This window comes from Hakea prostrata, chromosome 7 (genome assembly GCF_041222555.1).
Source record: "Hakea prostrata isolate BN-2017 chromosome 7, UWA_Hpros_2, whole genome shotgun sequence".
Lineage (NCBI taxonomy): Eukaryota > Viridiplantae > Streptophyta > Magnoliopsida > Proteales > Proteaceae > Hakea > Hakea prostrata.
In genome coordinates, this window is record NC_142606.1 from 32,742,895 (window position 1) to 32,757,490 (window position 14,596).

A 14,596-nucleotide genomic window follows, 5' to 3' on the forward strand; every position below is an offset into this window, starting at 1 on the left:
TGCTCTACGCTATGGGATAGCCGTCGATGCTTCACTCCGTGGACCAGCGGACGGATGACGGACTCTGCACGGATTATCGGTCGCATAGTCGGCCGAAACATCATGCCGAAAGCCGGACATCACCATCGGGTCACGGTGATGGAGGCCTTAGTCATCTACCGCATCTACATGGGCTTCGAGATCGATCTCTCCTACATCATTTAGCAGGTCATGCTGGACTTAGTTCTGCGGCCTAGTATGCGGAACCTTTGCTATGGGAGGCTACCGACTTTGATCTTCGGGCATTTCGGGGTGAGCTTCGAGGATACACCGGTGGACACCGGTTCACGGGATACTCTATTGGGACTCGGACCATTCGTCGATGAGACTACAGCGATCGGAGAGATCTCCCGGTCCGGAGGGTGAGGATGATGAGGAATCGGAGGATGAGGATCGGGGGTCGGAGGATGGAGGAGAGGATATCGGTCCCGATAGTGATGATCAGGCCGGAGATGATGCAGATATGCACGAGGGCCGAGCCTCGTGCATCACGAGTTTCCTTCATCACACTTCGAGGCGGTGGCCCTTCACATGCGGTTCCGGAGACTTCGGATCTTGGAGCACAGATGAGATCGATGACTTCCATGCTAGAGAGGATGGAGGTCGGACAGGAGCAGATGTACGAGAGGATGGAGTCACGACGGATAGGATAGAGCATCGGGTGACTCAGCTAGCGGAGGAGTTCGGAGCATACGAGAGATCGGAGAAGATCACCTAGATAGACTGTACCCTAGGATTTCCATTTATGCATTTCAGATGTAATCATTGTAAAAACTTTTGAAATTAATGATGTTCATTTTGTTTCACTTAATTATTGTATATTATGCACCTTTCTTTTCCTTGCATTAGTGACATTTGTCCAAGTATAATTATGGTATGTTATTCTGAAATGTTTTGTTATGCCTCTAAGGTTAAGTTTCTAATTCAGTGTTCTATTATTCACTTCTAAGAGTAGAAGAGTCATTTCAGATCCATGACTCAGGAATGTTCAGTTATTGTCTTTTGTGGTTAGGATCTCCTCGAACCTTGGACTCGATACCAATCATGTCATGTCCTCCTAGCCGGTACCCTATCTGGCATACCCGAGAGTGTGATCCACAGCCCGAAGATCAGGTATCGAGTGATCAGCCTCCCACATTCACAATAACATAATCATGAACAATCATAATAAAAGTGCTGAAGATAAACCATAAATCCAATAAGGAAAGAATGAATCATAAATAAATCAGAATGATAGATATAATCAGAGTATCAAACAGATAAGTAAAGTGAGGCAAAAATCCCACTTTACAACCAGCGGAAAAGTAGCTCTAAAAGATAATAAACTAGACAAAATCTAATCCCAAGAGCAAGTACATTGGGTAACTAAATTGTTCTCCACTTTATAGACAACATCCTTATAAGTGTAAATCTCATAAATGGCACAAGGACGCTTCCACTCAATGGTCGGACTAAGCATCGTACGGAGCATAACCACTCGCGGGATCTTCACCGTAATTGTGGTAACCGCAATCACCTTCCCGGAGATATGCCTCCTCGCCTTGCGCTTCTTCATAGGGACCGTCATAGTATTCAAGACTGCAGGATAGTCTAACAAACATTGTACAATAAAGGAATGAGTTTCAAAGAAACTCGGTAAAGGCGATTAAATCCATAATATCATAAATGGCATGATTTCAGAACAACCATAAATGCAATATGATATGAGACAAGCAATGAATGAATGAATCTAACTCTATGTATGCTGGTCTCTATTGGCGGACATGCTTTAAGTCATAGCACCGTACTTCTTTAGGAAGGTCCGCTCACATCCTCAACCATTTAAGATATCTTGGATTCTCTCACGGATCATTTCACCGGTCTTGAGCAGCCGATTGGTAATGGGTCCTTCATCCCTCGGGACAAACCATGGCAGGGGGTTAAGTCAACACACTCTCTCACAACCATTTGGCATAAGTACCGGCGCATGTCGGGGTAAAACCTAGCCAAATGCAAGTCTTCTACTTAGTTACATCAAGTCGATCCAGATACGTCCATTCCTCGTCCCCGACGATCCTTTCCGGTATCCTTCACACTAGAGTCCTCATAGTCCCCGACTACGGACTCATCAACCCTATTGATCATCCACATATGGTAAACGGGAAGCTCTCACGTCCTCTCACGGGTTGGTTACCGGTCTTAAGCGCCCGTGAGCCCAAGTCTAACCATATGCAACCCTACCAATAAATGGCCCCCACAATGTGATTCCTGTCCTCTCACGGGTTGGTTACCGGTCTTGAGCGCCCATGAATCCCCATTGCTACCACGGGTCGTTCGGTCTCAATACCCCTCCGATTAGGGTCGACATAACAGGACATCCTAGCCAAACACTACTAGACAATCCTAGATATGTCATCCAACAGTTTAGGAAGGTGTCCAGAGGGCATCTCCGGAAACATCCCATAATATTCCCGTAGTAGTCCAAGGACAGAAGTGTCAAAAGGACACCTCTCCTTTCCAAACCATACTTAAGCATACACATGCATCAATTCATATCATCACATATATGGTAACTTCATATATGGAAAGAAATCAATAATTACAATCACTTGCATATAATTGGTAAGTAAATCATACATGAATCGATTTAAGCAATGCTACTGTAATCAAGGTTATGTAACAGTAGTATATCATTGTAGGAATCTAATTTAGGAAACATATCAATGATATTCAAATATAGAAACTAGATTCATGCTATCTATGTAATTAAGGAAATAACCATCCTTACCTTTTATAACTCGCAAAGGAATCCTAAGAAGTCAAGTAAGATCTTGGCAAACTTGAGAAGAAGGTCCTAAACAAGTATATACAACATATTAGGAAAGATCCCTAACAGAAAAGATACCAAAACATCCAACACGGACCAATTCCGGAGTTGCTTGAACTCATTGGTCGAGTGGATTGGTCGACGGTCTAGTCGACCAATGCGATAAAGATAGCCTAAAAAAAACAGAGTTTTAAGATATGAAATCCGAATTTGGTGGTTCAAAAGGGTACTAATCAAGGGGTAAACTACATCAGTAGTATTCTAACATATAGGGGACCTCAAAACATTAATTCAAACAAGACATCAAGATCCAAATTAGGAAACAAAAAGTTACCATAATTAGATCAACCATGGATTTTGATGAATTCGAAATAGAAATCAAAGACAAGAACAATAGGAGGGATAGATCATTGCTTCAGGTAAAGGTATCATGAAAAGCATACTTAGATCTTCAAGGAATTAGGATTAAAAGCATAAATCTAAATAAGGAAATAAAACCTACCATATATGTAACTACCATGATTCATGAAGAACACATAGTATGGTAGAAGAGAACAACTAGAGATTAATAGATCATGGATCATGAAAAGAAAACATAGTAATTAACTACTCACATGATCAAAATAGAAGATCCAAGGAGATCGGAATTCAAATCGAAGTTTAACAAGATTAGATCATGGTTTGATCATGATTCCCTCAAAAGCTTGCACTGATCATGGTTAAGATCATTGTTCTAGCCTCTAATCCTTAGGATGATCATGAGAACAAGTCCAGAGATGTTTGCAACAGAGAATGCAGCATCTCTTCAACTGTCTCAACTCAAAAAGGAAAGAAAAACAAAGATGGAGGAGAAGAAGAGAGTGTAGACATACCTTTTGATGCAAAAGGAAGAGTTTCGACGAAGATCCGTCAAGAAAATCACCAAGGATGCAAGGGAGATGACTTGCAGAGGTCTTTGGTTCGTTCCAAGGAGTTTGGAGGCAGCAAATACGAAGTGGACTCGAGATTGGACTTAAATAGAGCAAGAAAAACCTAATTGCCAAAGACAGCACTCATTGGTCGAGTGGATTGGTCGACTGGCCTAGTCGACCAATGCCGACAAAGAAACCAAAACACAGGGAATTGAAGGCCCAGATCAAATCCAATCCTAAAGGGGTTTTGCACACAAGTCAAGTGACTTACCTAATAGGTAGAAATGCCTTCAAACCAAGATAGAGAGCACTCCAAGTCCATCAACTAATCCGATCTTCATCAAGATTCAGTTTCCATAAATAGAACTTCATCATCAACTTTCATGGATTCAAAGCCAGACACCAAGTCCACCACTGGGATGGCCCAAAGCTGACTTCTTACTTTACTTCGGGTCATCGGACCTACAAATAACAAGGTTTCCGGGTCAAGGTTAGGGCTGGGTTTTACACTGGCAACAATAAAAATCACATTGATGATCCCACAAATGATTACGTTTGCGTACTATGATTAGACCTAATGTGGAGTGGGAACGTCTGAGTTGGATTGATGAAGTCTATACTTATGAAGACGTTATCTATAGAGTAGAAGACTATTAGTTTAGTTGATTTCCATTTGTTTATTTTTCCTTTAAGAACATTTATATATCTTTTTAGACTTACGTGCTACATTTCCGCTATAACTGTGGAGTGAGATTCTGCCTCACTCTACTCCTTTTTTATGTTTACATCTGGTATCATTTTTTCCGCACTCTGATTATATTGTCATTCATTTCTTTATTTGGATATTTTATTTATAACATTTACACATTGATTATATCTGTTCATGATTATGTTATTGCCTATGTGGGAGGATGATTTCCTCGATACTTGATCTTCGGGGTTGTGGATCACACACTCGGATATGCCAGATAGGGTACCGGCTGGGTGGATGTGACACGAAAAAGGAAAAAAAAACACAAACTTAAATAAAAAATAAAAAAACAAAAAAAACACAGCTGACCGGATTTATCTAGTACTGTAAGCCTCCATCAAAATAAGGTTCTTGCATTTGTCTTTAATAGACTACAAAAGTAACAAAACACATTGGGATTAATTGATTAATTTTATTCACTTACAATACCTTGTTTGTCAAAAAATCTCCTAAAAGATCATATAGAATACCAAACCAAGAACAAGGAGCATTGCCAGCACCATCAACTCGATTGGACATTATGAAACAACATTGAGATTCCCAATTATCATCAAGAACATGGCAAATTCAAGTACCATAGCCCCAAAAGTAGAAGCCCACCCACAATTACATATGTGATCGATCAATTCAATCAACTCTCAAAATGTCTCGAGTCACAACAGAAATTTGTGTAGTTTCACCATCCTTTACAGTTATGAACAGCGATGTTGAGCCAAGGAATACACAAATTATGAGGAGATCGCTCAGACCAAGCATCTCTAGCAATTTGAGCTCACTATATATGATATTTACACTACCCACCTATTTATGATCAGTAGCTACTGGTCAGGACCCAAAAGAGAGAGAAGAAAGGTCCTATAATGACCTGAAGTGTCAGAGTGAATTGCATCGAACAAAGTCTTTCCACGTTTCTTCTGGTACTCTACCTTTATAGACTGCATGTCAATTTCAGCCCTTCTAACAACTATCCTCGTTAGTGTTTTTTCATCTGTTCCAAGGCCTTTCATCGCCTTGTACAATAACTGAAAAGTATCATGGCATAAGAGCATTCTCATATTGGCTGACTAACAACCATATAAAAGGATAAATAAACAAAATTCAACAAATGTTCAAGAGTAGGAAAAAAATTCCCTGGAATCGTTTGAAGCATTTTAACCGTCTACAAATGAAACTCATATATCATTTATCAATAAAAGTTTTGCACGAAGGAAAACTGGGCAAGATACCTTTGCGAAGTATTTGGAAGGATTCTCCGCACATCGTATGATTGTCAAAAGAGCAGACTGAAATTTTCCAGATGTTTCCTTCTTTATTGCCTGCAGTAGACTAAACCAGTTTAATTCTCAAAATAAGTACTTCAAACTGCTACGCTTAAGGATATTTACCTGTTTCAGGGAGTTCCCATACATCCTATGGTAAATCAGATTAGTAGCAGCCAACTGTGGTCTAGGGCGTTCAGTGAAAATTTGGATGAAGGGCTTTTTATCTATTCCCCGTTCCTTCTCTCCAGCATAAAAAAGAGACTTAGCATCTTTCTCTGCTAACATTTGATCAACTTCTGGACCTTCATAGCATGTCTTCCTTGTATATGCAAGCAGTAGCTGCAGGATAGTAAGAGGCCTTCATTGCTCACATATGTAATACTAATGAAAAATAAAAATAAAAATACAAAAAAGAATAAAAATAAAGGTGGTAAATAGCATATGCCCCTTGTTACATCGGTTAAATCAACGACATTGTGTTTATCACTGACCTCCCCTAGCTTTATGCTTAAATTACACATTAGTCCATCTGTTACTCCTGTAGTTCAGTCATTGCTTATTATTTCATATTCCCAAAACTACCCTTCAGTATCTTGTGTCCTAAATACATTCAGAACTTCCAAAATAAGACTGGATCTCACTGTGAAAGAACTCTCTTGTTCATTGAGCTTCACAGGATACCAAATCTAACAAATCTAATTGACGGAAACCCAGTTTTAGGGTTAGGGAGTCTCTGGATTTTCCCTACAACTAAGGGCTGCCCAGAATCTTCCAGCAAATAAGACTGATTAAATGAAGTCTTTTGGACTAGTCTTGGGGCTCACAAGGTTTAGGTCAAGGCCTAAAGGGGTTGGGCCAAGCTTGGGGTAAGGGACTGCATTTTAGACTTAGAACCTTGCTGTCAAATAGTTTCAGATCTGGAAATTAACAAGAGGCTTTGGAAACTAGGATATTGGTTTCGATTAAGTGGGCGAATGAGACTGTTGTTGCTGTTTTTGTAATTTCCAATTTAGTTCTAATGGTTGTAGAGTGTGGGTGAGGGTTTAGGTCTAGAGATTGAAGATGAATTGCAGAACTTTTAGTGAAGAAGATGAGGTGCAGAATTTACTTGAAGTGTAAGGGTTTTAGGTTTTAGATGGAATTAGGGGTAGGGATGGGATGAGGGGTGACATGTGATCCAGTTTGGAGGAAAAGGGGAGGCAAGGGGGTGGGGATTAGTGACCTAACAGGGTAGCGATGCCACTGCTGTCACAAGGAAGAAGAAAGAGAGAGAGGGACTGAGAGGGTTGGAGAAGGGAGGGGAGGGGCTGGGGAAGAATTAGGGTGTCGTATGGATGAGGGGAGGTGGCTGGAATGTCTACAGGGGGTGGGGAGGCTGCTACCAGGTCGCGGCAGCAAGGGGGAAGGGTAGAGGAGGGGCTACCTAGGGTTGGGAGGTGAGGATGGGGGTGGGGCTCTTGTACTTACTTGATGAAGGCTGCTGTGGTTGTAACGACTGCTGGAATTATTGAAGGCTGCAGAGAGATGCTTGAAGAACACTTGCTGGAAATTCTGAATGTGCTGAATATTGATGAAGAACTTCACTTAAATCCGCCGAGGCCCCCTCAACAGGAACCCCTGTCCAACTCAATAAATTTTCATCCAATAATCAGACCTAACTTGCAAAGAAAGATTAGGCTCTTATTATAGCCTACTAAAAGACTAACTCTAAGCGAAATCCAATATAGATTAAGATCCCACCACATAATCTCAACCATTGAAATAAAATTAAACATCTAAGGGACACATGCTAAAATAAAAGTTTAAATAACTTAAAACTATAATAAGCACAACTAAATTCATATTTAACTAAAACTCCAAAGAGTTTCAAGGGACTAAGGACTCAACTTCTAAATCAACTACCAACTCAAAACAAACTTCCTAACCAAACACGACTCTGTAATTAAACTGGAATTAAATTCAGCAACCAAATAGGTCTGAAAATGCCCAAAATACCTCTCCTAGAGGGTTCAGCCAGCCTAAGGAGGCTTTTTAGGGGCATCTTGTGGGCCCCACTTAGTGTTTCGGCCAAGGAAAGCAATTTTGTGTTCACATCACTAGGGTTTTATAAGTAGACTCAAGACATCCTTGCTATAGGTTTTGAAATGAGAGTTTCCCACAACCTTGGGACCGACCATATGAGTATACAAACCTTCCATCTCATCTTGTTCTGGTTCAAGCTCTACCTTAGCTTCAAGAGTTTCTTCTTCTTTCTTTCGGCCTCTCCACCTTCATTCTGAAATAGGTCAAGGTGAAGGTTTTTTCATTCTCCGATAAGTTCAGGTACAGGTTCTATTCTTCATCAGCTCATCTTTGCCTTCTTCAATACACAATCTCGCTTGTAACTCATCCCTCCTATAAGCATCCACTTCCTTTCAATCCCACACCTGCCCCACCTTGGAATTCAGATGCAGTCCACGAGTTCGCTGGAATCAAAATTTCACACCCACCCTGATAGGTCTGGGGCTCCATTCATGAACCAATGTTGACCGACACTGACATCCCTTCCCGGATCAATGATGTAGTACAATAACCATACATCTACTCATGGTGTGAATCATAGGCAATGACATGAGGAATATAATATAATAATGAGATATTTAAAAGAAGTCCAAAGTTAATTACAAACTCACGATAATTATTTCACTAAAAGAAACTACTGGTCAACATTTTATTCCTAGTTTTCACATCATTATTTATTTACATATACCGAATTCCAGAATAAATAAGACTCCTATCTCATCCCACTAGTATATGTACCATTCTACGTATCCAAGTGTATTACGTACGAGAATGAGTAGCACACATACAGGGCATCATGTCCGGCGTCTAACGGCTTAGTGGTCTCCATACCACCAGCCCCTTTACAAGTAGGTACCTCCTACTCCATAGGAAACTCTGTACCTCTCCCAACATCTAAAAAGAAGAATCTCACGGGGTGAATTCCACCGAACTCATAAGGAGAAACACACAACAAATAACGAATGCTTACTCAAAATCTACATGCCATACAAGGTGCAAGTCTTCTAGCTACAGTGCCACACAAATAAAACTTGAGCCAACCCCATAGAACTATCCCCGACAGCCCTATTGAACTGCCAAATGCACCTCACAAATTCACCCCTTGCTTTGGTAGTATACAATGCCACGGTTCAATGAATGGGGTATTATTGTTGACTTGCAGCCCTCACAAACTTGGCCCCTGCTTTCAAACCACAATCAACAAGGCAAGTGCTCTCTCCTTAATACCCACCGTGGGTTCCCAACACCTTTACCCCTGTTGGGAAGGGCGTGAGATGGGAATTACCTAGCCATGCATAAGGCAGCTCCTCTTTGTGCCACTCAAGGCTAGAGGCCACTAACATGCACAGGTTCGGCCCTTACTTTAGATTAGCACCCTACAACCCTATTGACATACCTTGGAACCCCCTCAGTGATTCGGCCCTTGATTTAGAAAGCCCCTTGGTATGCCACGATCGGTAGGCTAGTGTTACCTTGTGGTACCTCACAGATTCGACCCTTGCTTTGTGAACCCCACAAGTAAAACAGGACTCAACATTTGATGTCACTTGTCACTCAGTGCTTTTCCTTTGCTCGTATAACTCATAAGAGAACAGACTTTATAGCAGAAAGAGAAATCCACACCGCAGCTTGCCCAACCCTCAATGCCCCTACTGGTAGGGAGGTTGCACTTTCTAGAATTTCCTAACCATGCATTCTACATGATGCATGTAAGCATTATATTATGTACAGATAATGTGTATGTTAAGACCAATGCCAACACATCCCCATAATCATACTTCACATATGCCATTCATCTTTACAGAAATTAACGTATTCACATGCCGAATTAGTATCCCATCTGCTAAACCTGAATCAATGTAAAAATGAAATACAAGTCTTAAGAATATAACATAGTTCTCAATTTCAACCCCATGCTTTAAACCCCAATGAATGCATAACATGTCAACAAATATTAAGGTGCACAATCGGCTAAATTCACATGTGAATCATCATAATAAGAAAGGGGAACAATATCCTATGATCTAGGATTTGATTCCCCTCACCTGGACGCAGGAAGGAACTTGCTTGATTTGAATTCAAACCCCTGAAATATTCCCCAACTCATTGTGTCAATCCCTAAAATGGTATTCAAGTGTTAGTACACGTGCTTAGGCTTTCCCCACTGTTTAAGACCTCAATTCCTCCTTCGGATAGCGTCGGTTGATTGACTGGGAGGCCAGCAGGTAGACTGGCAACTAACCGGCCAATCGACTAGCTTGCATTTTGCTCTCCAGAATTAAATCCAGATTTTGGGATCTTAAATTCCCAAGCCTTTAGTGAGTTAAAAATCCATCATATAATTAGTTTATAAGCATACTTAACCTTATTAATTTGATATAATTTCATTAGCATGCATAACTAATCACAAATCCTACATTAGTGTCACCCCTCCGGGTGTGCTGGGTCTACCCAAGTAACCTAGAGTCCCACAATACGGATCCCCTGTCAGACCATCAGATACAATACCATAATCGAGCATCATTTATAATATCATGCCATGAAGTGAAAGAATAACAAATTCTAATGTTGTTAGCTCTATACTTTATCAATGTGGGAATGATAACAATGCTCCTTATCCGTACAATTATCCATGTGAAGTATCTAATGAAGTGTATCCAAAGTAAATGAATATGTCAACACATAACAAGAGCATGTCCCACCCCAAAGATAAATGTGAGTCATAAAAACAAGTATAGCAGCAACATAATGCGCCATGTAGAGGCACAAAAGGTTGCTCAGACTCCACAATTCCCGCCTTTGCAGGTGAGGCATCTCCTATACTAGCACTAGCTCACGTCCTGAAACATCATCTAAAAGAAGGATTTCTTGAGGGATGAGTTCCACCAAACTCGTGAGGGGAACACAATCACATCGATTATACATATGATGCAATTCTATATACCATACATAAACATGTATCGTTATGCAAGTCTTTAACTACAGCATCATGCTTTCAAGTAAATAACAATTTTCTATGGGAGGGCCACACTCAATTCACTAAAAAGGAAATGCACAACATGGGGTTTACAGTAAGGACCACACTTCATACCACGACCGGGATCAAAGGTCTCTCGATTTGCTCGTATCATATGTCATCTCTGTGAAATCCCGCACCAACCTTAATCTGGAAATCTGTGTTGTAGGTCCGAAGACCCAAAGTCAAGGTAGAAGACAGTTGTGGACCCTCTCTGTTGAATGCTCTGAACTAGAACCAATGGAGATTGATAGTGAAGATCCCATTTGGAAACCTAGTGTGATTTTGGAAGAAGATGTAGTCTAAATGGAGAAGGACTTGGAAGATGGACCTTAAGTACAGTGTTGACAACTTCGGAAGGTCCTATGGAGTCAGGTAAGACATTTTCTTAAGTTGGTTGAGGACCCAAGTAGTTGTTTTGGCTTTTGGGAACCAAAATTCAGCAATATGCAAGGAGGGAACCCTTTGGTTGGATTGACCAAGACAGCCTCAAGACAGAATTGCTTATTTTTGGAAGTTTTAGGTTTTGGAATCCTATTTATATGTAACTTTGGACTAAACCAAAACACTTTGCCTCTTACTTTGGAGAACATGGGAAGAACCCTAAAGCCTCCTCTTCAAGTCCAAGGTTGATTCCAAGCATCCAAGAGAAGTTCCTCTGGTGATTCTTCTTCTAAAACATTAGTATTCAATCCTATACTTCATTGACCTACTCTCTCTACTGTTGTGAGCCTGTGAGGAAGGTCTTACACTACTGTAATGATCTAATCTCTGATCCTCATAGTCTTAGAGTGAATCCCGATTCACTTTATGTTTTCCTTAAGCCATATGGTGTTATTCAGTTATTTGATTTAGTATGAGACCATGATTTATTCTTACTGTAGTTATTTGATTTTAACTTATGTTAGATCCATTCCTAAGTTGTTTTCTATGCATGATCTACTGTTCTCTTACCTTTAGAAAGAATCCCCATTCATTATAGCCTTTCCGTGAGAATATGCGGATTAAGCCTATTAGGTGATTTATTGGAATTCTATTCCAAAGGCTTTATTTGATGTTTAGATCATCATAGATGTCTCTCTATGTTGTTTTAAAATTTTCCTATTAATTTCGGAATGTTCCGATGTGATTCGATGAGTTTCCAACCAAAGTTGGAAGATCCTGTCCATACACAGTATGCTTGGTCGATCCCCTTGGTCAATCCAATCGACCAAGGGTGTGCCTGACAGCAACTTGTCTCTGTTTGAACTCCATTTCGTCTCCGATCATTAGATTTTGTTCCTTGTACTCTTAACATCTTTGTTTAGGGTTATTTTGCTGATTTTGGACTTGCTCTCTGATTTCTTTTTCGAAGTTTACAAAGTTGGATATAAGGTGAGTACGTTCACTAACAATATGCACAAATACATGCTTTGATATGTTAGGGCTTATATGCATGTGTTAGCTACTGTAGTTTTACTCTTTCTATAATGTCTTACTTTTGTAATTACAGTGTAATCTACTCATGATATGATTTATATACTGTTATTGATTATGAATGATGTGATTGTGAGTTGGACTATATTGTGATATCTATGAAATCATGATATAATGTGATTGCCTAAGTTGTGATTGGGGAATGGGGAATGGGGAATGCCCTTTTGGCATTTCTGTCATTGAACATCAGTGGAGGTGGTATGGGACGCTTTCCTATGGTGCCCCTTGGCGCTTTCCCTGATTACTTGTTGACATCCCTAGGATGTGGTCTAGATGAGATTGGCTAGGAAAACCCTGTCATATCCAACCCTATCGAAAGGGGAATTGAGACTGAGTGACCCGTGGCAACAATGTGGATTCTCAAAAGACGTGCATAAGAGCCGTGAGAGAACATAATTCACATTGTGGGGGTCATTCATTAGTAGGGTTGCACATGATAAGCATGTGCTTATAGGCGCTCAAGACCGGTACCCAACCCGTGAGAGGACATGAGAGCTTCCGTTTATCATATGTGGAAGACCAATAGGGTTAAGAGTTTACATGGTAGATGGTGACTCTAGGGAGGGAGATATCAGAATGGACTGCATAGACATGGAAGGGAGGTTATCATACGGAAACGGACTGTCTAGTGCATGGAAGGGAGATATTCAACTCTGACTAAATGTGACTCAGTAGATGACTTGCATTGGGCTAGGTATTTACCCTAACACGCGCCAATACTCAGACCAATGGTGGTGAGCGATAGTATTGACCTAAACCCCAACCATGGAATGTCCGAGAAGGATGCAGGACCCAATTACCATCAAAGAACCCAAAAGACGTGCATCAGAGCCATGAGGGAGAGTGATTTAAGACCTACCCAGAGGAGTATGGTGTTTGATCTTAATGCATGTTTGCCTATAGAAACCAGCATACTTAGAGTTAGAAGCATACTTGTATTCATTGTCTCATATCACTGCATTATGTTTGCTTTGAACTGCTTGTAGTTGTTTATTGTGAATTGAACTACTTGCTGAGTTCTTTTGATCTCACCCTTTGGGAGATATGGTTTTAGATTCTGTTGCAGGTACTGATGATTTCGAGAACCAAGACTAAGAAGCCACGGCGAGTGACCAATACTTTATGCAAGGTGTTAACTATTACGAAGATAACAGTGAAGGTTCCTTGTGTGATTATGAAGCGTACCAAGATAGCCCTATCTTGGAGTGGGAGCGTCCATTTTTTTTTACAAGAGTTAACGAATTTGATCATACTTATAGAGTTGACAGAGTTGTATGAATAGAACAGTTTTCCCTATGTTCTTAGTTTATTCCGATTGTAATAGCTTTAGACTTACTTGATCTACTCTTCCGAATTTGGACCTGTAGAGTTATTTTCCACTACACTTCATAGTTGTTTTCTTTGATGATATTTCAAGATTATTTCCTTTAATTGATTAATAAAGGTAAACATTGATTATTCCTTGCTCATGATTGTGGTAGTGCATTATGTGGTTATGTGGTTTCCCTAGACTTTACCATGGGACTTGTGGAATCACACCTCCGGATATAGCGGTTAGGGTATTGGCTGGGGGGATGTGACAATCTCATCTCATTCCCTCATCCTCTCACCATTCTCTAATCTTCCTCATAATCCACTTATCATCATCACTCATTGGAAAATAAAAATGCACAACATTGGTATAGGGAATGGCTCATGTCAAGGACTTGCCTAGCCTAAATGCAAGGTCTATAATTGAAGTGCATATCATGGTTATGATACCATCCTCAAGTATGTCACTCTATTGGACCAGTATCCCCCCAATTTTAGGAGTATAGATCCTCAAGTACGCCGCTCTATTGGATGTACACCCCAAAAACCTATGCCAATCCATTAAGTATGACGTTATCTTTGTATGACATGAATGGTACACTAGTGTACTCAGTGTTTCCTCACAATCTTCCCACCACAGTTTGGGCGCCCACTAGTACCACCACTACATACAACGGATTGCCAACCTCAATACCCCTGTTGCTAGGGTGGTCGCACTTTAAGGTTTAATCCTAATCCAATGCAACTACATGGTTATAGGCTTATGTAATGAGGCATGATCATGGGAGGCGCATGAATTGGAGGCAATAACCATAGCTACCACCCCCTATATATCCTATAGGATGCCATTTCCCAATCCCACATATAATTTCTATTCCATTATATCAAAAGAACAAGAAACAAGTATAGTTTTCGTAATGCAATATATATCATAACACAACTACCCGCACGAATGCATGCCCT

At 40.5% G+C, this 14,596-nt stretch overlaps 1 protein-coding gene across 2 annotated transcripts in view; it reads right to left on the reverse strand.

Annotated features, from left to right (window-relative positions):
* Window positions 1-4,264: 4,264 nt before the first annotated feature.
* Window positions 4,265-14,596, reverse strand: part of LOC149010905 (annexin D5-like) — a 34,030-nt gene continuing 23,698 nt past the window's right edge. Inside the window, exons 4-6 of one of the 2 annotated variants that reach the window (XM_089163544.1) lie at window positions 5,893-6,108; window positions 5,734-5,823; window positions 4,265-5,529 (exon numbers count right to left, since the gene is read on the reverse strand). In XM_089163544.1, the coding sequence (XP_089019670.1) occupies window positions 5,326-5,529; window positions 5,734-5,823; window positions 5,893-6,108 (510 nt within the window). In that variant the 3' untranslated portion in view covers window positions 4,265-5,325. The remainder of the gene's footprint in view (window positions 5,530-5,733; window positions 5,824-5,892; window positions 6,109-14,596) is intronic. The other variant, XM_089163543.1, reaches the window with a different exon arrangement.